We start from the raw sequence: 23,626 nt of genomic DNA on the forward strand, positions 1-23,626 counted from the left end.
TCTTCAATAAATGGTGCTGGGAAAATTGAAAAGCCACATGCAAAAGAATGAAACTAGACTGCTATTTGTCACCATACACAAAAGTTAATTCACAATGGATCACATACCTATATATAAAACCTGAAACAACAAAATGCATAGAAGAATACATAAGTACTAAACTTATTGACCTTGGTCTTAGGATTATATTATTTGGACCCCAAAGGCATGGGAAGTAAAAGCAAAAACAAATGAGTGGGACTATATAAAACCGAAAAGCTTCTGCACAGAAAAAAGGAACACAAAAAACACCATTAACAAAACCAAAAGGCAACCAACTTAATGGGATACTTCTGATTAGCAGCTAACCACCAAAATATATAAAGAACTTGTACAACTCAACAACAAAAACACAAAAGGACCCAATTAAAAATGGCAGAGGACCAATCAGTCACTTCTCCCAATACATACAAATGGCCAACAGAAATATAAAAAGATGCTCAACTTCACTATCTATAAGGGGAATGCAAATCAAAACCAACTTACACATGATAGAATGGCTATTATCAACAAGACAAGAAATAAATGTTGGAGAGTTTGTGGGAAGAAAGGAACCCTCATTCACTGATGGTAGGAATTTAAATTGGTATAGCTACTATGAAAAACAGTATGGAGGCTCCTAAAAAAATTAAGTATAGAGTTACCATATAACCCAGCAATTCATCTTATGGGTATCTACCCCAAAATTTTGAAAACATTTATTCATAACGATATATGTATCCCTATGTTCACTGCAGCATTATTCATGGTGACTGAGACCTGGAAACAACCTAAGTGTCCATTGATAGAGGATTGGATAAAGAAGATGTGGTGCATATATACAAACAGAATATGACTTGGCCATAAAAAGGAACAAAATCTTACAATTTGCAACAACATAGATGGACCTAGAGGGTATTATGCTAAGTGAAATAAGTCAGACAGAGGAAGACAAATACCATATAATTTCACTTATATGTGGAATCTAAAAAAACAAATAAGCAGAACAGAAACAGACATAGATACAGAGAACAAACTGATGGTTGCTAGATGGGAGGGATGTTGGGAGCTAGGTGAAAAAGTTGAAGGGATTAAGTACAAATTGGCAGTTACAAAATAATCACAGGTGTGTAAAGTACAGCATAAAGAATATAGTCAATAATATTGTAATAACTATGTATGGTGTTAGGTGTGTACTAGACTTATCGGGGGGATCGGTTTGTAAGTTATATAAATGTCTAACCACTATGCTCTACACCTGAAACTAATATAATGTTGAATGGCAATTTAATTGGGAAAAAATTTTTAAAGAAAAAACAATTTAACAGCAAGAAAACAATCTGTTTACAAAATGGGAAGAGGACTTGAATAGACACTTCTCTAAAGAGGACATACAGATGGCCAAGAGACATATTAAAATACGTTCAACATCACTAATCATCAGGGAAATGTAAATTAAAACCACAATGAGATATCACCTCACACCTGTCAGAATGACTAACATCAATAAATCAACAAAGAACTGTTGTCGAGGATGTGGAGAAAAGGGAACTTTCTCGCACTGTTGGTGAGATTATAAATTGGTGCAGCCACTGTGGAAAACAGTATGGAGAGTCCTCAAAAATCAAAAATAGAACGACCATATGACCCAGCAATTCCACATCTGGATATTTTAAGAAATCCAAAACACATTTTGAAAAGATATATGCATCCCTATGTTTATTGCAGCATTATTTACAACAGTCAAGATATGGAAGCAACCTAAGTGCCATCCATAGATGAGTGGATAAAGATGTGGTACATATATACAATGGAATATTACTTGGCCATAAAAAATAATGAAATCTTGCCTTTAGCAACATCATAGATGGACCTAGAGGGTTTTGTGCTATATGAAATAAATCAGACAGAGAAAGACAAATACTGTATGATTTCACTTATATGTGGAATATAAAAAAACAAAATAAGTGAACAAACAGAACAGAAACAAACTCGTAGATACAGAGAACAAATTGATGATCTCCATATGGGAGGGGGTTTGGGGGCCTGGATGAAAAACTTGAAAGGATTAAGTACAAATTGCCAGTTATAAACACAGTCATAGGTCAAGAGCAGACCCCAGAGAGCCCTGAGCAGCCCCACCACCGCCTCTGGCCTAGTTACCATCACACCCCGAGAAGAGATCCACTATGGCAGGCTGCCCCAGTCACCATCACTGCAACCATGAATAGTGAGGCTGAGACCCAGCAGTCGCCTGCCACTACACTCCCTGCTGCTCCCACCATCAGCGCTGGCAAGACCAATCCCCGCACCATGGGCAGCAGCCATGGTGGCCTCACAATGGTAGCTCCTGCCAGCAGGGACAAAAAGCTCACCACAATGAAGGTTTTGGGAAGAATAAAATGGTTCTATGTAAGAAACGGATATGGTTTCATCAACAGGAATTACACCAAGGCAGATATATTTGTACCCCAGACTGCCATAAAGAAGAATAACCCCAGGAAGCACCTTCAGATGTAGCAGATGGAGAGACTGTGGAGTTTGCTGCTGTTGAAGGAGAAAATGGTGAAGAGACAGCAAATGTTACAGGCCCTGGTGGAGTTCAGGGCAAGGCAGGAAATATGCAGCAGATGTAACCATTATAGACACTATCTACATCGCAGGGGTCCTCCATGCATTTACCATCAGAATTACCAGAATAGTGAGAGAGGAAAAAGAATGAGGGATTGGAGAGTGCTCCCAAAGGTGAGGCCCAACCCCACTGGCCATATCGCAGGTGATTGTTCCCACCTTACTACATGCGAAGACCCTATGGGCATTGACCACAGTATTCCAACCCTCCTGTGCAGGGAGAAGAGATGGAGGGTGCTGATAACCAGGTCATAGGAGAACAGGGTAGACCAGTGAGACAGAGTATGTATCAGGGCCACAGACCACGATTCTGCAGGGGCCTGCCTCACCAAAGATGGCACAGAGAGGACAGCAATGAGGGAAAATCAAGGAGATGAGACCCAAGGTCAGCAACCACCTCAACGTTGGTACTTCCTTAAACTTCAATTACCGATGCAGTTGCCCAGAAAACCCTAAACCACAAGATGTCAGAGACAAAAGCAGCTGATCCACCAGCTGAGAGTTCTTCTGCTTTGCTCCTGAGGCTAAGCAGGTAGGGCTGAGTAAATGCTGGCTTACCATTTCCACCATCATCCAGTTTAGTCATCCAACAAGAAGAAATGAATATGAAATTTCAGCATTAAGAAATGAACAAAAGAGTGAAGCTGAAGACCTTGAGTGCTGGATTTTTGCCCATTGATCAGATAACTAGAACTAGCTGCATTATCTATTCAGTGTGGGGTTTTTATTTTACCCAAAGACTTCTCTTTTTGTTGACGACAAACATGTTTTGTTTTTTTTAAATCTGGTTTTTCTCAATATGCCTTTAAAGATTTTTAAATTGTTTCATATCTTGTCAAGTTGAGATTTTTACCAACTTCATTTTTAATTTGTAATAAAAGTTTACAATTGGATTCTTTTCAAAAAAGTCAACAAACTGCAAGCACCTGTTAATAAAGGTCTTATTTTTTTAAAAAAAGTCATGGGATGTAAAGTACAGCATAGGGAATACAGTCAATAATACTGTAATAACTATATATGGAGTCAGATGGGTACTAGACTTATTGGGGTAATCACTGCATAAGTTATATAAATGTCTAACCATTATGTTGTACAACTTAAACTAATATATTTTATGTCAACTGTAATTGAAAAATTTAAAGAAAATGTTTTAAAAGGAAAACCTTTTGTTTTTAGGGAAAGGACTAAGAAAGGAGCAGGCTAGCAAGACACAACTTTTAGACAATAACCACTCAACTCCAGCCAAGCACCACAGAAAAATCTTTTGGCCCCACCTCTGTCAAAAAAGGCTGACTGAGAAGCCCACACTTCCAAACTCTTACCCAACTGTAACTAGGCAGGCACTGTGGTTCTACCTTCCCCACTGTTAGGAAAGTTTCAAAGAAGGCCAACAAGGGATCTTGGACTTTCATTCCCTCAGGGTACTAACCTTGTCCCCTGGTCAGTCTGACTCCAAGGCCCATGCTGTTTCCATCAGATAAATGGTGTTTAATGAGTAATTGAATAGATAGCTGAAAAGCTCACCAGCACCAAAGTCAAATTTTTACATATCCAATTGTATTGCAAGTATTCCAAGCATATTTTTAGCCATTTAGGGCCTGCATGCTTTGCATACTCCTCAAAACCCACCCCACACCTGCTAGCAAGAGATGAGCCCTAGGCCGTGAATACCCCAACTCCTGCTGCCATTCACAACTCTCTAACCTAGAGACTCCCCACAATGCTATTGAGGCACATCACCTAGACATGTAACCCTGTCCTGCCCTATCCCCTGGGAGTTATCTTGCCCTCCTCTCCTTCTGGATGGTAGGTAGTGTACCATACATAAGCCTCCAGATGGTCTCAGGCTATGAAGGACTTCCCCTCTCATATAACCCTATCCGAGTGCCACTTGATAAAGCTTGTTATATCTACTGCCCCCCCCCCCCAAAAGACATGGGCCTTACTATTTTGATACCTTTGTTTCTATGTTCTTTTCCTTTATATAGGGTACTTTATTCAACAGGTATCTGTTGGGTACTTATTATGTGCCAGGAACAATGCTAAAAGGAGAGTAATAAAAAATCAGAGATAAAAAAGATAGGAGTAAGGACAAAATGACTGTTTTAGAATTTTTAAATATTTTAAATACCTTTAATTTTTTTTTTAAATAACACTTAGGTGTTTAATCTACTTGGAATTTATTTTTATTTATTTTTATATATGTCTTCTTACTCAACATGTCTAAAATCAAATTCAATATCTTTACCAGAAAGCTACTACTTCCTGACCTTGCTTGTGATATCATCCAGACTTGAAATTGTGTCATCATCTACAACTCATCCTCATCCCCTGCCTCTCCTTATGACATCACTAATACTCTTGGGAATCAGTGCTCAAATCTACATCCTCTATGATCTGACATTCAACCTTTATCTACCATTGCTCCCTCCTCACAATATGAATACTCCCATCAAAACAAAGTACTACTTAGGTTCAAAATAGTCTATACATGACTACTTTCACACCTTGGTTCATGTTTCTTCCTCTGCCTCGACTACTCTCTTTTACTACATCCCATCTCTTCTTGTCAGAATTCTAGTTATACATCAAAGCCTAGTTCACCCATCACCTCCACGGACTGTTCTCTGATCTCTAGAAATAAAAAGGATCTTCCCAAAATGTGAGATCTCATAGCACTTCTTTTCATATTATTTATTTATGTTTATTTTGATCATTTCAAACTTAGAGAAGAATTGTAAGGATAGTACAAAAATTTTTCTGGATATCCTTCACCCAGATCCCTCAGATGTTCACACTGAATCATTGAGTCTTGATCTCTCTCTCTCTCTCTCTCTCTCTCTATCATCATCATCATCATCATCATCATCACACACATATATATTTTTCTGAACCATTTGAGAGTAAGTGGCAGACACCTGTTCTACCCCTAAATACTTCAGTGTGTATTTCCTAAAGAGTAGGAATTCTCTGACATAAGCACAGTACAATCACCAAAGTCTGAAAATTAATGTTAAGACAATACTGTCATCTAATCTGCAGACATTACTGAGATTTATCAGTTGTCCCAATAATGTCTTTACAGCAAAAGAAAATATAAATTATACATTTCATTCAATTCTCATGTGTTCCTAGTCTCCTTTAATGTGGAACAGTTCCTGAGTTTTTATTTTTCATGTTATTGACATTTTTGAAAAATACAGACAAGTTATTTTGCAGAATCTTCCTAAATTTTGGTTTAGCTGTTGTTTCTCATAATTAAATTCAAGTTTATGCATTTTTGGCAGCAATACCACTGAAGTGATGCTGGTAACTTTGATCACTTGGTTTGATCACTTGGTTAAGGTGGTATCTTTTACATTTCTCCACTGTGAAGTTATTATGTTAAACTTTGTAATTAAAAATTATCTTGTTGAGATATACATTGAGACTGTGTAAATATCCTGTTAATCTTTAGACTTTCATTCACTAGTTTTTTAATCCATTGATGATTCTTCCTATAGCATTTTTAAAAATCCTCACCTGAGAATATGTTTTTATTGATTTTTAGAAGGGGGTGGGGAGAGAGAGAAACATCAATTGGTTGCCTCCTATACATGCCTGACCAGGGACCAAAGCTGCAACCTGGGTATGTGCCCTGAACAGGAATTGAACCCACAACCTTTTGGTGAACAAGATGATATTCCACCAAATAAGCCACCTAGCCAGGGCTTCCTATAGCATTTTTTTATTTCATGTTTTAAGAAATTAACATGTTAAATGTATCTAGTATAGTTAGTATTTTAAATATATAATGCAATTATATTAAAATATACATAATATATATTTAATATAATTAACTATATTGAATAGATAATACATTATCATGGTTCAAACTTTTTAAAATACAAAATTATACATTGAAAGGGTAAAAAAAATGTCTTTTTCTCACCTTTGTTTCTCAGATACCTGGTTTTCTTCCTCACAGGCCATCAATGCTATTGATTTTTTGTGTATCCTTCTAGGAACATTTTATGCATATATAGGTAAATACAGACATATATGTGTATACTTTTTACCTGTTTACTCAAATGGTAGCATAGTATATACACTGCTCTGTACCTTATTTTTTTCACTAAAACTATATATTTTGAAGATCATTACATATATATTTCATCTATCAGTCACTGCTTAAAAAATCACCCCAAAATTCACTGGCTTACAATTAAAAAACAAAAAGTGTTCAAATTATCTGTCACAATTCTAGGGCTTGCTCAGGCTCAGCTAGGCAGTTCTCACTTGGTGTCTCTTTCAGTTGTGATCTAACGGTGTCTGGGGCTGAAGTCCTCCTGAGGCTTATTCACTTATATATCTTGGGGTTAGTACTGGCTGTTGGATGGAACCTCAGCTGGGGCTGTTACCTAGAATATGCACAAATGACCTGTCTCTCCACTTCCTCACAGCATGGTGTCTAGATTCCAAGAGTATGCATCCTATGAAAGAACCAAGTGGAAGCTGCATTACTTTTTATGACCTAGCCTCAGAAATCATATAGCATCACTTCCACCTTAGTCATAAGCATGCCTGGGTTGAAGGGGAGAGAATAATGCAGTCTTGATGGGAAGGCTGTGAAAATCACATTGTAAGAAGAGCATGTGAGATGGAGTATTGTTGCAGCCCTTTTGAAATGTACAATCTGCTATAATCTAAATCTACATTATAATTTCATAATAGTTGCATAGCATTCCACTGTTTGAATATGTCATCATTTGTTTAACCAGTTTCCTATTGATAAACATTTGGATTGTTTTCAGTCATTCACTGTTACAAGCAATGCTATAGTGAATAACCTCATAGCATATATCATTTCTCATGTTTAGAATTTATCCTACAGATATATGAGCAGTAGAATTGCTAGATCAAATAATATAGGTATTTTAATATTGATATATATTTCCAAATAGCCATCCAAACTGATTGTCCTAATTTTCACTTCCACTGGCAACATATTGAGATTGCCTATTTTCCCAAAGACTCATCAATGCATTGTTATCAAATTTTGAGATTTTTGACAACATAAGAGATGAAAAAACTATTAGCTTGGTTAATTTGAATGTTTCTTATTATAAGTGACATCAATCACCTTCTCCTGTGTTTAAAAGTGATCAGTATTTGTTTTGCCAGATTTTCTTTTGTTGTTTTTATTTTGTTATCTATTTGTTGGAGTTCTTTATATATTAGGGAAATTAGCCTATGAATTGCAAATATTTTTATTAGTTAGAAATTTATCCTATGACTTTGCTTTCAGTGGGTTTTGCAATAAGAATTTTGTTGTTTTTATGTATATAAATGTATCAATCTTTTGTTTTATGGGTTCTGGTGTATAGTTCATAGTTAAAAAGTCCTCTTGCCTCCAAAGTTATAAAATAGTTCTCCCATATTTTTTCTAGTACTTTTATATTTAAGTATTTTATACATTTGGAATTCTGGCATGGATCCAACTTCTTTTTTAGATGGCTACTTAACATCATTTAATAAATAATCTACTCTTATCATATACTAAATTCCCAATTTCATAGTGCTTTATATATCTTTTATGGTATTTTACAGCTGATTTGTATTATAGTAATTTTTACAACAATAACATATATGTGTCCTTTAAAAATAAGCACTCATCCTTGTTATTTCTTCATTAGTTCCCTAAGTGGCTACTATCTGAACTTTCAATAGTTAAATTAAATCTTTGACTTTATTTTCAGCACCCTTGAAGCCCATGAAGAGGGTAAAATAATGCATTTTGTCAAAACACAGCTGAAACTAAGATTTATTCTTGTCTAGACAAACTATTTGACTAGACAAACTATTAAGCAGAGTTTTACAAGGATTCTTAGTTAATAATAGCATTCATTTTCTATTGAAAGAGAGACCTATAAAAAACAGGTATATCCATTCTAACACTGAAACGAAAGATTGTTGCTGACAGCTTTACTTACCATTAATGTAGGCCTGTCTTTAATATTCCAGAGGACCTGACTGGGACACTAGATTGTATGATGAAGGGAATACAACAGTCAGAGAGCTGCTTACTGAACTATATGGCAAAGTTGGAGAAATCCGTCACTGGGGCCTGATCCGGTACATCTCTGGAATCTTAAGGAAGAAGGTGGAAGCACTCGATGAGGTACTATATTTTTTTTTTAAATTGACACCAAATCTAGATGGAGGGTGTTTTATTATTTTTTTTTAATGTCTTTATTGATTTCAGAGATAGGAAGGGAGAGGAGAGGGATAGAGAGAGATAAGAACATCAATGATGAGAGTCATTGATCGGCTGCCTCCTGCACACCCCCTGCTGGGGATCGAGCCCACAACCCGGGCATGTGCCCTGACTGGAATCGAACCACGATCTAGATCATAGGTCAATGCTCAACCTCTGAGCCACATCCGGCGAGGCTAAATGGAGGACGTTTTTAAAAATTGGTGTCCATACTTCTTTTAAAGCAACCACAGCCTCTAATCATTTGAAATACTGTCTTTCCTACATAAAGTTTCTGATATTCAGTTAGTTTTTTTGTTTGCAAATATACTGATGCATGTAAACTGTAGACTTATAGAGATGTTATAAACTATAAGAATTCTAGATCTTAAGAATGAATTTACACTAAACCAAGAGTTTCTACCCCTTAGGAGATAAAATACCTCACTGTTCCTTCCTAGAAATCTCTCTTTTCTGATCTTCATGGTATTTTCTGAGAAATACACTTTGGTGTGTCATTAAATTAAGGGGGAGCAAAGTCTTCTAGGCAGAAAAAAGTAATTTTCATGGAAGTCTGAGGTGTTATGGGAAGGATAATGCTGTTATGTTGTCTCTCCTTAGGCCTGCACAGACCTTCTCTCCCACCAGAAACATTTGACAGTGGGACTCCCTCCAGAGCCTCGAGAGAAGACTATCTCTGCGTGAGTATGGTTTTTGACTGGATTTGTTCATGCTTCTCTTAGTCTTTAAGGAGCTGTGTGAACTGACCCCAATTCTCTTGCCCTAACCTGCCAATGGGTGATAATGTCCCACATGCATGAGTTTCTCAGGATGAGAATGTTGATAATAACAGGGCAGAGTAAATGAAAGAGGAAACTCACAGTAAGTAGCATTCAAATGTATTTTTGTATTTTGCTTTTTTTTTTTTTTTGGTTTGATGTTTTTTTGTTGTTTTTTGTTTGTTTGTTTGTTTGTTTTTTCTTATTGGTTTTCCCAAACCTTTCATTAAAAACAAAAACAGCCCAGCCGGGCGTGGCTCAGTGGTTGAGTGTTGACCTAGGACCCAGGCGATCAGGGTTCCATTCCCAGTCAGGGCACATGCCCAGGTTGCAGGCTCCATCCCCAGTCGGGGATGTGCAGGAGGCAGCCGATGAATAACGACTCTCTCATCATTGATGTTTCTATCTCTTTCTCCCTCTACTTTCCTCTCTCTGAAATCAATAAAGATATATTTTTAAAAAAACAAAAACAAAAAACAGAGCAACTGGAATTAGCACCCACAAAATAATCAACTATTCTTTTGACTTTGTTCCATTCCTCTCTCCTTGGCTTATAGATGGCTGTTTTCTCCCTGTGCCTCTTTATGTTTCTTTCCTCCATGTGTGTGTCTCTGTGTCCAGATTTCCCATTTATATAAAGACCCTACTCCTATGGGATTAGGGCCCACACAATAACCTCCAAATAAGGTGACATTCAGAGGTACTAGGGGTTAAGCTTTCAGCATATGAACTTTGAGGGGACACAGTTCAACCCATAACACCTTGCTCCTGGCAAACAGAACCTTTTTATCACAAATCAGATTAATTTTGTCACGGCAGACATACCTTGGAGATATTGCGGTTCAGTTCCAGACCACCGCAATAAAGCAAATATCACAATAAAGTGAGTCACACAATTTCTTTTTAATTTCCTAGTACATATAAAGGTTATGTTTATACTATACTGTAGTCTACTGAATGTCCAATGTCATTATATCTAAAAAATGTACATACCTTAATTTAAAAAATACTTTATTGTTAACAAATGCTAACCATCATCTGAGCCTTTAGTGAGTCATAATCTTTGTGCTGGTGGAGAGTCTTGCCTCAATGTTGATAAAAATGCAGTATCTGTGAAGCACAATAAAGCAAAGTAGTATAATAAAACTTACTGCAGGCAGTCCCAAAGAAGAAGATGGCATGGTCCACACCTCATGCCTCCAGAGTGCTTAGTATCAACAGGAGAGTTAGAAGTGTGGGAGGAGGTGTGTATACCCGTGTGTGTGTGTGTGTGTGTGTGTGTGTGTGTGTGTGTGTGTAAACTGATGAAACTGTAGAAAATCAATATAACTCTATAAGGTATGATTATGAAGTAATAAAATGGCTTCCAAAAGGCACAGCTTAAATTTAGTTTATTACTTTCTAGCCATAATAGTTAATTGTCAAAAGTTAATTCTTAACCATGAAAGGCTAGTCTGGAAGGACATCATAGAGTGAGTTTTACATAAAATGTTGTAGGGGAAAGGCACTCCAGGTTTAGATAGAAGAGAGCAGAGCTCTCTTGTGTTGATACGGGCCAGAGTGTTTTGGGGAGGTAATGAATTCTGAAGGCTGAAAGAACCAGCATGCCACCAGTAAAGACACTGAGGCAGTGGCTTCTACTTGGGAGGAGCATTTTTATTTTCTCCGTATATTTAGGCTTAAGTAGTTGCAGAATTTTGTCTGTCTTTGCTGTCTTCTTCCTCAGACCTCTGCCCTATGAAGTACTCACTCAGCTGATAGATGAAGCCAGTGAAGGGGATATGAGCATTTCAATCCTAACACAGGTGAGCAGAATTATAAAGCCTAATCTAGTGATTGATATTTTAAAGTTTGTTTTCAATTGATATGGCACTTGACCACCAAATAGGCTTTGTGAGGCCTGGGCCATAATTTTTGTCTATATCCATTCCATGCACAGGAAATAATGGTATATCTAGCCATGTATATGCGAACCCAGCCTGGCCTCTTTGCTGAAATGTTTCGACTTCGAATTGGTCTGATTATACAGGTTATGGCAACAGAACTGGCCCACTCCCTTCGATGCTCAGGTATTCAATTTAGTAACTATTTCAGGCAGAATTCACTTTTAATGTAAGTCTGTTGAGTTGAGATCAGGAGGAGAAAGAAAGCTAAAGCATTTTTATGAGTAGTGCAAAAGCTGCATATAGCAATCTTGTTCCTAGGTTAGTCAGTCTCTATACAAGTAAAAAGACTGATATTATGACAAATTTAATTAGTTCTGTAACTTCAAAACTCCACCTCTTGGGGCCTCCAAATTACTACATTCCTCTTAATTCCTAGCATACATGGAACTTGGGTGTGAAAGACCGGGTTAGATTCTGATTCAGTCAGTGCAGCTTCTGGACACCACACTAAGTCACGATATCAGTTTGATCATAATGTCAGTATTCTGTCTAGCAACATCAAGACTGAATATAGGAAGGCAATATTTCTGTTAATATTTATCTGACAAGACTCTCTTTGAAGCTGTAGAGCAGAATTATATAAAGTGTGAAGGGGGAAACGGACCCCCATGGCATGACTATTTTTTCCAAGGATATTTGTGTTAATTCAACAAGAATTACAAGAAATAGGGATTGCTTACAAAAACAATATCACAGTGGCTAAACTCAATTTTAGCCATTTTCTCAGTTAAATTTACGTAAAAGGCTTTTAATTGAACTGTTAACAAAGTACCTAAATTTATTGGTTTGAGTCTAACATAAATTACATGAGATAAATTATATTTAAATAACCCTTTAAAGGAAGAGAGCTAATGATTAATTTATACTTACCATATTCCAGACACTCTGCTTTTTCCTTTATATTTACATATATTATCTCATTTAATCTTTACAACAACCCTCTCGAGAAGGTATCTTTGTCCCACTTCTACCGATAAGGAAACAAGCTCAGAGAGGTTAAACAATTTGCTCAAAGTTACATAGCTAGTAAGTAATGGAAATTGATTACAAGTCTGCCTGATTCCAAATGATTTCTAGTTAATATATATTACATGTATTATAAATGTATATCCTCTAGCTTTGGGATCAAAGGATGTTTTATGAGGGTCTGATTATTCAATAACAAGCCCCAATGAGGAATAAACCTGCAAACATTTTTTCACTTTTCCTTAATTGCCTGCTGTGGAAATTTTTTCCTGTGGATTCATCAAAACCATGGCTATTTATTTCTTATAGGATAAAGTTAAGATCCCTGAGTCTGATATTCAAGATCCTCATACTTCAACAGAACTTCCCACTAATTTAATCAACCCTTATTTGGCAGTTTTAGTATTATTTATCTTGTTTAAATATCCAGTCTCTCCCAAATAATTGCTCAGCCTCTCAAGGTTAAGTACCATGTCATACCTATTAGTACTAACATTGCATAAAATCATTGCCCACATGTAGAAAACTCTTAATAAGTGTCTGATGCTGATGAACAAGTTTAAGTTATCTTCTCAGTATTCTTTATAATTTTATATCCATTCTCTTTTAAGTCTCTGCATTTCCAGGCTGACAAGTTTTGATTATTTTAGTCCATCTGCATATATACACTCATTGCCTTTCTCTGATTAGTTCTAGTTCCATTGTTCTCCTTTCATTCTTCCCACCTTCAAATAAAGATCCTACTGAATACCCTAATGGTGTGGAGAGAGGTGAAAAAGAAATCAAGGACCTGACTAATCCATAAACTGGGTAGTCAGTCCTTAAATTATTATAAATCTATTACAGTCTTAATATCTAGGCAGTATGGTGCTAGAAATTTGTTTTGTTATTTTATTCTTCCAATCAAATGACTCAGAAATTCTAAACAAGAAAGAAATAGGGAAAAATACGCTGGGTATGGCAGGCCAATTAGAAATCTCTCTGCCCTAACATTTCTGCTGACTAGCTGAGGAAGCCACAGACGGCCTGATGAATCTCAGCCCTTCAGCAATGAAGAGCCTCCTGCATCACATTCTCAGTGGCAAAGAGTTTGGAGTAGAAAGAAGCGGTAAGGTTGAATTTGCATTTCAGAGCTTTTCAGTATCTCATTGATTTTAAAATGTTTTTCTTTTATCCAAGGAACCTTTTCCTCCAAAATAAATAAAACCCCAATATATGAAACAGTTAAAAACAAAGCTGTCTTTTGGAATAAGATTTGGAAACCACTGTATGTCTCATTTTTCCCCCTTAAATGATAATATCAACTAAGTAGATTACTATCATGTTTTGTTTTGAATAGCTTTATCCATTCCCTTAAATTATGCTAAATTGAAGTCTCTATTTTAGGACAACAAACAACCCACATGTACATATGTATGTAGCTGCTACAGTACATTTTTAAATTCAAATACATCTAGGTGAAATTAATCTTTCACCTGCACTTGGTGGTTAGGCAGTGGGATTTGGTGTTGAGTACCTAAAACATCAGAACAAATGCAAAAGGTTACTTCCCATGCTCAACTTTTAGGCTTAGGACAAATAAATATATAATGTCAGATGGATGGATACCAGAACTTAGATTGGTAAAAGAAAATTTTAAAGCAGTGCTCCTCAAGCCTTACTGTGTACCTAGGGAAGTTGCTAAAATGCAGACTGATTCTGGACCAAAGGTCCAGTGTGAGGTCTAAGATTCTACTAAAAAGCTCCTAGATGATGCTAATGCTGCTGGTCCATGGACCACACTTTGAATAGCAAGGTTATAGTTGTTTGTTTGTTTGTTTTTTCAAGTATTGTGAAAGGAAGACATGCATTGAAGTCTTTGAAATGTGGTGGAGGAAAAAACATTGAACCTGATTATCCTCTCTATCTTTAATCTGTCGTGCTATATAGTGCTTCCCACTGATTCAAATATCAGCCCTGCCATTTCTATCCATGAGATTGGTGCTGTTGGAGCAACCAAAACTGAACGAACTGGGATCATGCAGTTAAAAAGTGAGATAAAGCAGGTAAGGTACTATTTGGGAGATTAGCTGAGATATTGTCATGTTTAAGAACATTCTTTGGAAATTAGACTTTGTTGGGATTATGTATTTTGTTCCATATTCTGAGTTTAATTTGAGACACATGTTTTTCAGGTGGAATTTTATAGGCTCTCTATCACAACTGAGAGTCAGGTGAAACAACTAGGGATCCTTTAACATAGTTTAGCCTGCCTTTAATTCTATATAACATTCATGGGCTCATGGCCTTTTAACAAATAAGATGACATGAGCCACAGAGTAGCTTGATTGATTCTCTTTTATAGCAGTCATTTTCTAGACAGCTTTCCTTTTTGTCTGGGCCAAACTATTTTGCTAATTTTAGGAGAAAAGTAATTTGTTTCTGATAGCCAGATTTTAAAACTCAGAGTTCCTCTTGTTAGGATCAACATGTAATTTTGGAATTGATTTTCTTTATGAAACTAGATTTAGGTTCTTACTTTTAAGAAGAGATGCCAGCAAGAACACCAGATTATGTGTGGGCCTTTTTAAAAATCTGTTTTCAGGTATTGTCCTGAAATTAGATTTTTATCATTGTCTTGATAGAGGTGTTGTGGGCACATAAAGGAAAAGCACTTAAATTAGTCTGAGAGTTGGTGGGAGTCAACAAACATCATATTATAGCCTCTTACTCATTTTTTCCTGCAGATGAGAATAGATGAGTTACTGTATTATAAAAAGAAACAATTAACACAAACTTCCAAATCTTCTTTCAAAATTCTGAGAAATAATGTGACTTTAAAGTTCAGGTTGAGAAGGTACTAATTTGATCTTAGTAGCACTTTTTATGAAAATCTTAAATCTACTGTCCCTGCTTTTAAAATAGATTTGTGCTAGCTTGCACTATGAAAGCACATACAGAAGAGGAGAGACAGAATAGAATTTTTTTAGGAGTCACAAACTATTTAGGAAGAAAATGAGCCAATGCTTGAAGTTTAATTTGAAGTAAACTTAATTTGAGTACATTTATCAGATACCCTTTCCAATTTACGTTATACGAGAGCAAGAACACTTATCAGATAGTCTTTCACATTTTTATTATGCAATGGAATAAGAATGGGCCTTGTGATAGAAAAATGTTCACTTTACAGGTTTTTCCCCCAGATAATTTGGGTACTTTGAACATTTTTTTTATCTGAAAAGTGAAAGAGCTATATTTCATACTGAAGAGTTAAACTGATGTTGTTGGTAAACAATTCTTGTTATGGTTGAAAGTGATTGGCTAAACATTTTATGGTTGTTTGCAGTCACACAGTATTACTTACAAGTCCATTATATATTTAGAACTTGAAGTCCATGTTATATCATTTAATTCTTTATTTCACACATTCACTACCTATAGGATTTCAAGAAAGCCAAAATCATTAGGACTGTATTTTAGACTATGGGGAGCCATAAATTTTCATTATTTTCTTATTTCTAAATATTGATTTCTGTCGTCACCTGCCTGTCTGGTAATTTTGTATTGTTCTTAGCCATTTTCTCTACCACTGACCAATGCCCTCTTTTCTTATGGAAAAATATTTTTCAGGTAGTTTTCTTTGTTTTATTCTTTACCATGACTTCTAGAGTAAGGCTATTTCACCAGCTTTTTAAATGATAACATGCTGGCTAGTTACTTGAATAATCTTTTATTTTACTCTAATAACTTAAAAATGAAAATAATGGTTGCTTTGCCTCATGTCTTTTAAAATTGTATTTTCTCAATTTTTTTATAGTCCAATGGTGGTCACGCCCTGGGTATAGATTTGATGTCACCGTCTTTTCTGGTAATGGCTGTTATCTTGTATTATATACCATTCACAATTGCTTTGAATATCATGACATATACTGATTGATTGAAAAGAAAAACAAAATGAATTAAGAACTAAAATAAATATAAATCAAGTTTATATATGAAGGTGAAATCTTTCCATTTTTGTCCCAAAAAAGGCAAGGAAGGGTGTTCAACTCCAACCTTTTTTCCATTTCAGAAAACAAAATCCAATTTTATAAGTATTTGTTAAGTATCTGTTTATTTGTTTATTTTTTAATTTATAATTAATTGCATGTCTACTATGCATCAGGCAGTGTACCAGACAGCATCAGCATTCTCTGGGAACTTGTTAGAAACGTAGTATCTTGGTCCCCACCCTAGGCCTGAAAGTCTGGGTAGAGGCCCAGTAGTTTGTGTTTTAATAATCTTTCTAGGTGATTCTGACTTTTAATTTTGAAAGCCACTGGAGTAGCTATTCTGATTATTGATTTATTTAGTAAATATTAAATGAGTGCCAATTTCATGCCAGGCATTGGAAATATAGTAGTGAAATTTCCTTGGTTTAATCAGGAGTGGGGAATATCTGGCCCACAGGCTATATATGGCCCATGAAATCATTTGGTCTGGGCCTTCCAAGGCAACTACAGGCAGGACTTGAAATTCAATAAATCTAGAAGTTTTTTTCATAGCTAATTTTTAAGTTGATAATTTTGTATGGCCCACAAATGATGTTATAAATATCCAAATGGCCCTTGGCATAAAAAAGGTTCCCCACCCCTGGTTAAAATCAGTGATTCATACTGGCCTATAATTTCAGAAGCAAGCAAACAAAAAAATGGAAAAAAGTATTGGACACAATATTGACATTTCTATTGACCTTAACCAAATACCCTGTAATTAATTAGTATAGTAAGTTTGACCAACTCTGTCATATGCACATTAATACAGGAGGACATAGGTATAGAGGAAAAGTTAATCTAAAAACTCAAAACTACTATTTGGTTTTAGAAAATAGTCTGAATGCCCTTTATGGGTTGACCCCACTATCAGCAGCCTAGGATCTTGATGGTAGAGACAAAGTCAATGAAGATAAATCAAATAGCAAATCATCTACTTAGTGCACTAGTGTGTTAGTCACTGGCCAATACATGTCTTGGGGCACTTTTCTGTTTTACTTAGTGGTTGGTGATATAAGTATTGGCCCAAATTAAAATGTAAGAAGTTTTTTCTCAGAAAATATTTCCATTATGTTTTCTGTGTTTATTTCTGAATCGAAACTGTCAAAGAACCACTTTCCCCAATGTATTTTCTTTACTTATAGCTTTCCAAAGTTCATTATGTTGCATGTGTCAGTACTTCATTTCTTTGTATTAGTGAATAATATCTTGTACTGATATATACCACATTTTATTTATCCATTCATAGTTTGATGGACAACTGGATTTTTTCTGGTTTTGTTGTTGTTGTTTTTCTTTGGCTGTTGGGAGTAATGCTGCTATGAACCTTTATGTACAAGTTTTTGTGTGGACATATGTATTCATTTCTCTTGCATATACACCTAGGAGTGGGAGTGCTAGGTTATTTGGTAACTGTGTTTAGCATTCTGAGGAACTGCCAAACTGTTTTCCAAAGTAGCTGCACCATTTTACATTCCCACCAGCAATGTTTGAGGCTTCCAATTTCTTCATATCCTCACCAACCCTTGTTATTTTTTGTCTTTTTTATTCTTGCCATTTTAGTGGATATGAAGTGGTATCTAATTGTGGTTTTGATTTGCATTTCCCTGGTGGTTTATGGTATTGATCATCTATTCATGTACCTATTGACTATTTATCTTCTTTGGAGAAATTTCCATTCAGATTATTTTCCCATTTGTTAATTGTGTTGCTTGTCTTTTTATTGTTGAGTTGTAAAGGTTCTTTTTATATTCTGACTACAAATCCCTTATTAGATATGTGATTGGAAAATATTTTCTTCCATTCTATGGGTTGTCTTTTCACTTTCACTTTCATTTCTTTTCTCCCTTCTAGAGAATATCAACCTCTGAATTAGTTTCTTGATAGTGTCATTTGAAGAATAAGTTTTTTATTTTGATGAAGTCCAATTTACCTATTTTTTCTTTTAGTGTCGTATCTAAGAAGGCTTTGCCAAACCCCAGGTCACAAAGATTTATTCCTGTTTTTTGTTTTAAGACTTCTATAGTTTTAGCTCTTAAAATTACATCTATGATTATGTTGGAGATCCCCAAGACCACCCCCAGGTTTTATGATTCACTAAGAGGACTCACAGGACTCAGCATATAGTCATACTCACAGCTAAGATTTATTACAGTGAAAGGATACAAAGCAAAATCAACAATGGGAAAAGGTGAATTGGACAAAATCTTAGGGAAAACAGCCACCAGTTTCCAGAGTACTCTCCTGACAGAGTCACACAGGATGTGTTTAATTCCCCCAGCAAATGAGTTGTGATATATATGCAATATTGCCAAGCAGGGAAGCTTATTAAGACTCAGCACCCAGGATTTTTATTGGGGGCTGCTCACATCAACAGCCTCTGTCTGGCACATACCAAAACTCCAGACTCCCAAAGGAAAAGCAAGTGTTCAACAGAAGCCATAGTGTTTGCACAAACAGTTTAGGTGCAGTAAGCCACTGTTTTGAGAATGATGGGAACCCTCCCCAAACCTAGGTTTCCAAATGCCAGCCAGGGGTCAATCTGTAAGCAGGCCTTTCCAAGAATAGCACTTCTGGCCTGCTGTGGTAACTTTTCTGTACAATAACCCATTTAGACTTAAATTTTTGTGTATGATGTGAGGTAGGGGGACCAACTTCACTCTTTTGCATGTGAATATCCAGTTTTTCCAGCACCATTTTTTGAAAAAACCTATCTTTACTCCCATTTAATTTCCTTGGCACCCCTGTTGAAAATTAATGGCTTATGTCTGAATTCCCAATTCTATTTCATTGATATGCATCCCTAGCCTATGCCTGCATGACACAATCTTGATTATTGCAGCTTTTGTAGTAAGTTTTGAAATTGAAAATAGTAAATCCTCCAACTTTGGTCTTCATTTTAAAAATTGTCTATCATCGATCCCTTGAATTTCCATTTGTTTGTTTGTTTGTTTGTTTTAACTTTATTTTTATTGTTGACACTATTACAGATGTCCCCATTTCCCCTCCCCCCAATAAGCTTATTAGTTTCTGCAAATAACCCAACTGGGATTTTGATAAAGATTGTATTCAATCTCTAGATCAATTTTGAGAGTATTGCCATCTTAACAGTGTTAACTAATCCATGGGCATAGGACTTTTTTCCATTTATTTAGGTCTTTAATTTCTTTCAACACATTTTGTGTTTTCAGAGTATATGTTCTACACTTCTTTTGTTAAACTTATTTCTAAATATTTTCTTCGTTTGGATGCCGTTTTAAATGGAATTGTCTTTTATTTTATTTCCAGATTGATGATTGCTACTGTTTAGAAATACAAATGATTTTTTTAAATTTTATTTATTATTTTTTATTTAAAAAATGTTTTTAATGTATCTTTATTGATTTCAGAGAGAGGAAGGAAGAGGGAAAGAGAGAGATAGAAACACTGATGATGAGACTCATCATTGATGAGCTGCCTCCTGCATGCCCCCTGACTGGGAATTGAGCCTGCAACCCAGGCATGTGCCCTTACCAGGAATTGAACCGCAATCTCCTGGATCCTGGGTCAATGCTCAACCACTGAGCCATTCCTGGATGGGCACAAAATGTTTAATATTGACATTATTGCAGGACTCCACCTTCTCCCCTTTTTGTATAGTGATCTTCTGTCATGCAAATTTACTGAACTTATTTGTTATTGTTTTTAGTGAATTTCTTATATACAAGATCATGCCATCTGCAAATAGAGATAGTTCTACTTCTTTCTACACTGGATGACTTTTATTTCTTTTATTGCTTAATAGCCCTGGCTGGAACCTCCAGTACAATAATTAATAAAAGTAGCAAGAGTGAACATCTGTCTTATTTTGATCTTAGGAGGAGAACAGTCCATCTCCAACCATTCACCACGTCAGCTGTGGATGCCCTTTATTAGATTGAAGAAGTTTCCCTCTGTTTCTAGTTTGTTGAGTGTTTTTATCATGAAAGGGTGTTAGATTTTATTAAATGCTTTTTCTTAATCTATTAGGATGATGTAGTTTTAATGTTTTATTCTTATTCTATTAATGTAATGTATTACATTAATTGATATCTGGATGTTAACCTTGAATTCCTGGAACAAATCCTATTTCATCATGGTGCATAATTCTGTTTATACATTGCTGAATTTGGTTTGCTAGTGTTTTGTTGAGGATATTTGTATGTGTGTTCGTAAAGGATGTTGATCTGTAGTTTTCTTGTAATGTTTTTGTCTGATTTTGGTATAAAGGTAATACGGGCCTCATAGAATAAATTGGGAAGTTCCTTCCTCTTCTCCTTTTGGAAGAATTTGTGAAAAAATTAATAAAATTAACCAGTGAAGCCATTTGTACCTGGTCTTTTCCTGTGTGGGAAGTTTTGTAATTACTTATTTGATCTCTTTGTTATAGATCTATTCAGATTTCTGTTTCTCCTAGAGTCAATTACGGTAATTTGTGTCTTTCTAGGAATTTGTTCATTTAATCTAAGTTATGTAATTTGTTGACAAATGGCTGTTGATGTTATGTCCTTATAATCATTTTTATTTTTTTAAGGTTGGAACTGATGTCCCCACTTTTGATCCTGATTTTAATACATTGAATTTATCCTCTTCAAAAAATTTTTTTGGTCTGTCTAGCTAAAGATTTTTCAATTTTGTTAATATATATTTTCAAAGAAGCATTTTTGTTTCACTGATTTTCTCTGTTTTTCTATTTTCTATTTTACTTCTTTCTGCTATAATGTTTATTATTTTCTTCTCCTTGCTTTCTGTTTAGTTTGCTCTTCTTTTTTTTATTGTCTTAAGGTGGAAGATTTCATCCTTGATTTGAGAGCTTTCTTTTTTAGTACAAACATTCATAAGTTTCTCTTTGAAAACTCTTTAGCTTCATCCAGTAAGTTTTGGTATGTTGTGTTTTCATTTTCCTTAATCTTAGAGTGTTTTCTAATATTCTTTTTTATTTATTTCATAACACTGGTTATATAGAGGTGAATTTTCAAATTTCCACATATTTATATATTTCCTTCCCAATTTTCTTTCCCAAATTTCCTTTTGTTATTGATTTCTAATTTGATGTCATTGTAGTCAGAGAACACACTTCCTATGATTTCAATTCTTTTAAACTGATTGAGGCTGTGTTACAGTTTGTGATTGCAGCAAATTAACCCATAGACCAGTTAGAAGTTTAACAGATAACCAGGGAAAGAGACAGCTAAAAACTTTCATGTATTAGTGTTTGTATAGCTCTTCATATGTATTATTAAATTGCTTTCTAGAAGGGTTGTACCAGTTTACATTGCTGCTAGCTACTCATAAATCTACCAGCTTCACCGTAACCTCTTTATCTTGGGTGTCACATATAATACGTGGTTTATAATTCTGCAGAGTGTTTATTATTCACTGTGCTATAATACTTTATCAGAGGAACAGAGATAACTTTTGATTTACATTCTTTCCTCTTCTTTTCTCCCAAGTCACCTGGAACCTCTGTGACTCCAAGTAGTAACTCCTTTCCTAGTGCGTATGATCAACAGACATTTAAAGATAATCGTCAAGGTCAATGGCAACGTCGAAGAAGGCTGGATGGAGCACTGAACAGAGTTCCAATTGGATTTTATCAAAAAGTATGGAAAGTTTTGCAGAAGGTGAGTGTAACACATTGCAGATGTCTCTTTATTTTTCCCCTTGAACTTCTTATTCTCCTTGGCTGAGATATGACATGACTGTGACATCGCTACAATTATATAGAAGTGAAATGCTACATGACAAAACCTAGAAGAAAACCTAAAAATGAAAGAGTTGATTTGTTATTTTGACAGCACTGATAATTTATTCTCTTTCCACTGTTGTTGCTATAGAGTTGCTTATAAATTATATTTCAAAAATCGTCACTTCTCTGCTTTTGTCCACAGTTAGACATTGTAATACATTTGCTGCTAATCAAATGAATTTGGTGATAAAAAAACACCTCAACTTTCTTTGTAGCTGTTGTAGAGTGGAAATGTTATCTGTGGCAATGTGGAGTTAATAACTAAATGTCACTATAGTAAAATAACTGCAGCATCTGAGGAGTTTGTATAAAAGCTCTTATCTGTGTTTTGTGTTTTGGATGAAAACTACTAAATAAATGCAAAGTGATGATGATGTTAATAGTCCAAAGACTTTTTTGATATGACCAATTTTGTTTTTCTTTCAAAGGCTTAGTTTGCCAAAGACATTTAAGGGTACATCATACCATTATGTTTGTGACAGATTTAGAGGGCCAAGAAGACCATTGTACTCATTCATAGGCCTCATTCACAGTCTCTTAGGTATCACTTTTTTACTTCATTGCCCTCGGCAAGAACCTAAAGATCCAGGACTTCAAAACCTTTAATTATGTTTCTCCCCTTAGCACATTAATTTTCTTCTTCAGGGACAGAATCATGTGATCTTTTGGAAAGGTGGAAGTTGATCCCTTAGACTATCAGCCCTGGCAATCTTCCTTTCAAATAGTACCTAAAACTTGCTTTTCTTCCATCTAACTTCTCTAGCACAGTGGTAGCAGATATGCACTTTATCTCTCCAGTTACACCTGGCTTACAGAAATTCAGTTTCACAGACGTGTAGTAGGTACTGTTCTACTCCAAATACCATGGAAGGTATCTGTTCTTGTCACCAAGGAGTTTAATCCAGTTATCTTAATTAGCAACTATAATGCAAGGCCAAAATATATTATGATAAAGGTGTAAAACCACAAGGCTGTGAGAATACAAGAGAAGAAACATTTAAATCTGACTAGGAAGATTGGGTATTTTGTGGCAGAATCAAAACCTGGGCTTGGAATCCTGATCTAAGAAGGAAAAAAGATGCCCTCTATTTTTTTCATTCCATTCTTTTCAGACTATGAATGTGACATAATCACAGTGCACATGTGCTTGAAGACTAGTAATTCTCTGTACAAAGACTGTTACTTGGCTTATGGAACATGGGATAGAAGTGTCAGTCGCTAAACCCATTGGATTGAAATCTTTATCTGTGGTGTAATATATAATGTTTTGATTT

The 23,626-nt window shown here is 35.5% G+C and overlaps 1 protein-coding gene and 1 pseudogene across 4 annotated transcripts in view; both read left to right on the forward strand.

Moving 5' to 3' along the window:
* Positions 1-23,626, forward strand: part of PHKA1 (phosphorylase kinase regulatory subunit alpha 1) — a 208,119-nt gene that overhangs the window by 178,162 nt on the left and 6,331 nt on the right. For 2 of the 4 annotated variants that reach the window (XM_016217630.2, XM_016217633.2), the window contains 8 exons: positions 8,653-8,809; positions 9,506-9,585; positions 11,390-11,468; positions 11,603-11,732; positions 13,582-13,683; positions 14,505-14,620; positions 16,372-16,422; positions 22,057-22,227. In XM_016217630.2, the coding sequence (XP_016073116.1) occupies positions 8,653-8,809; positions 9,506-9,585; positions 11,390-11,468; positions 11,603-11,732; positions 13,582-13,683; positions 14,505-14,620; positions 16,372-16,422; positions 22,057-22,227 (886 nt within the window). The remainder of the gene's footprint in view (positions 1-8,652; positions 8,810-9,505; positions 9,586-11,389; positions 11,469-11,602; positions 11,733-13,581; positions 13,684-14,504; positions 14,621-16,371; positions 16,423-22,056; positions 22,228-23,626) is intronic. The other 2 variants (XM_016217631.2, XM_016217634.2) reach the window with 1 other exon arrangement.
* On the forward strand, positions 2,242-3,328 carry LOC107540789 (Y-box-binding protein 1 pseudogene; annotated as a pseudogene).

The sequence above is a fragment of the Miniopterus natalensis genome, chromosome X (genome assembly GCF_054644295.1).
Source record: "Miniopterus natalensis isolate mMinNat1 chromosome X, mMinNat1.hap1, whole genome shotgun sequence".
In the NCBI taxonomy this organism is placed as follows: Eukaryota; Metazoa; Chordata; class Mammalia; order Chiroptera; family Miniopteridae; genus Miniopterus; species Miniopterus natalensis.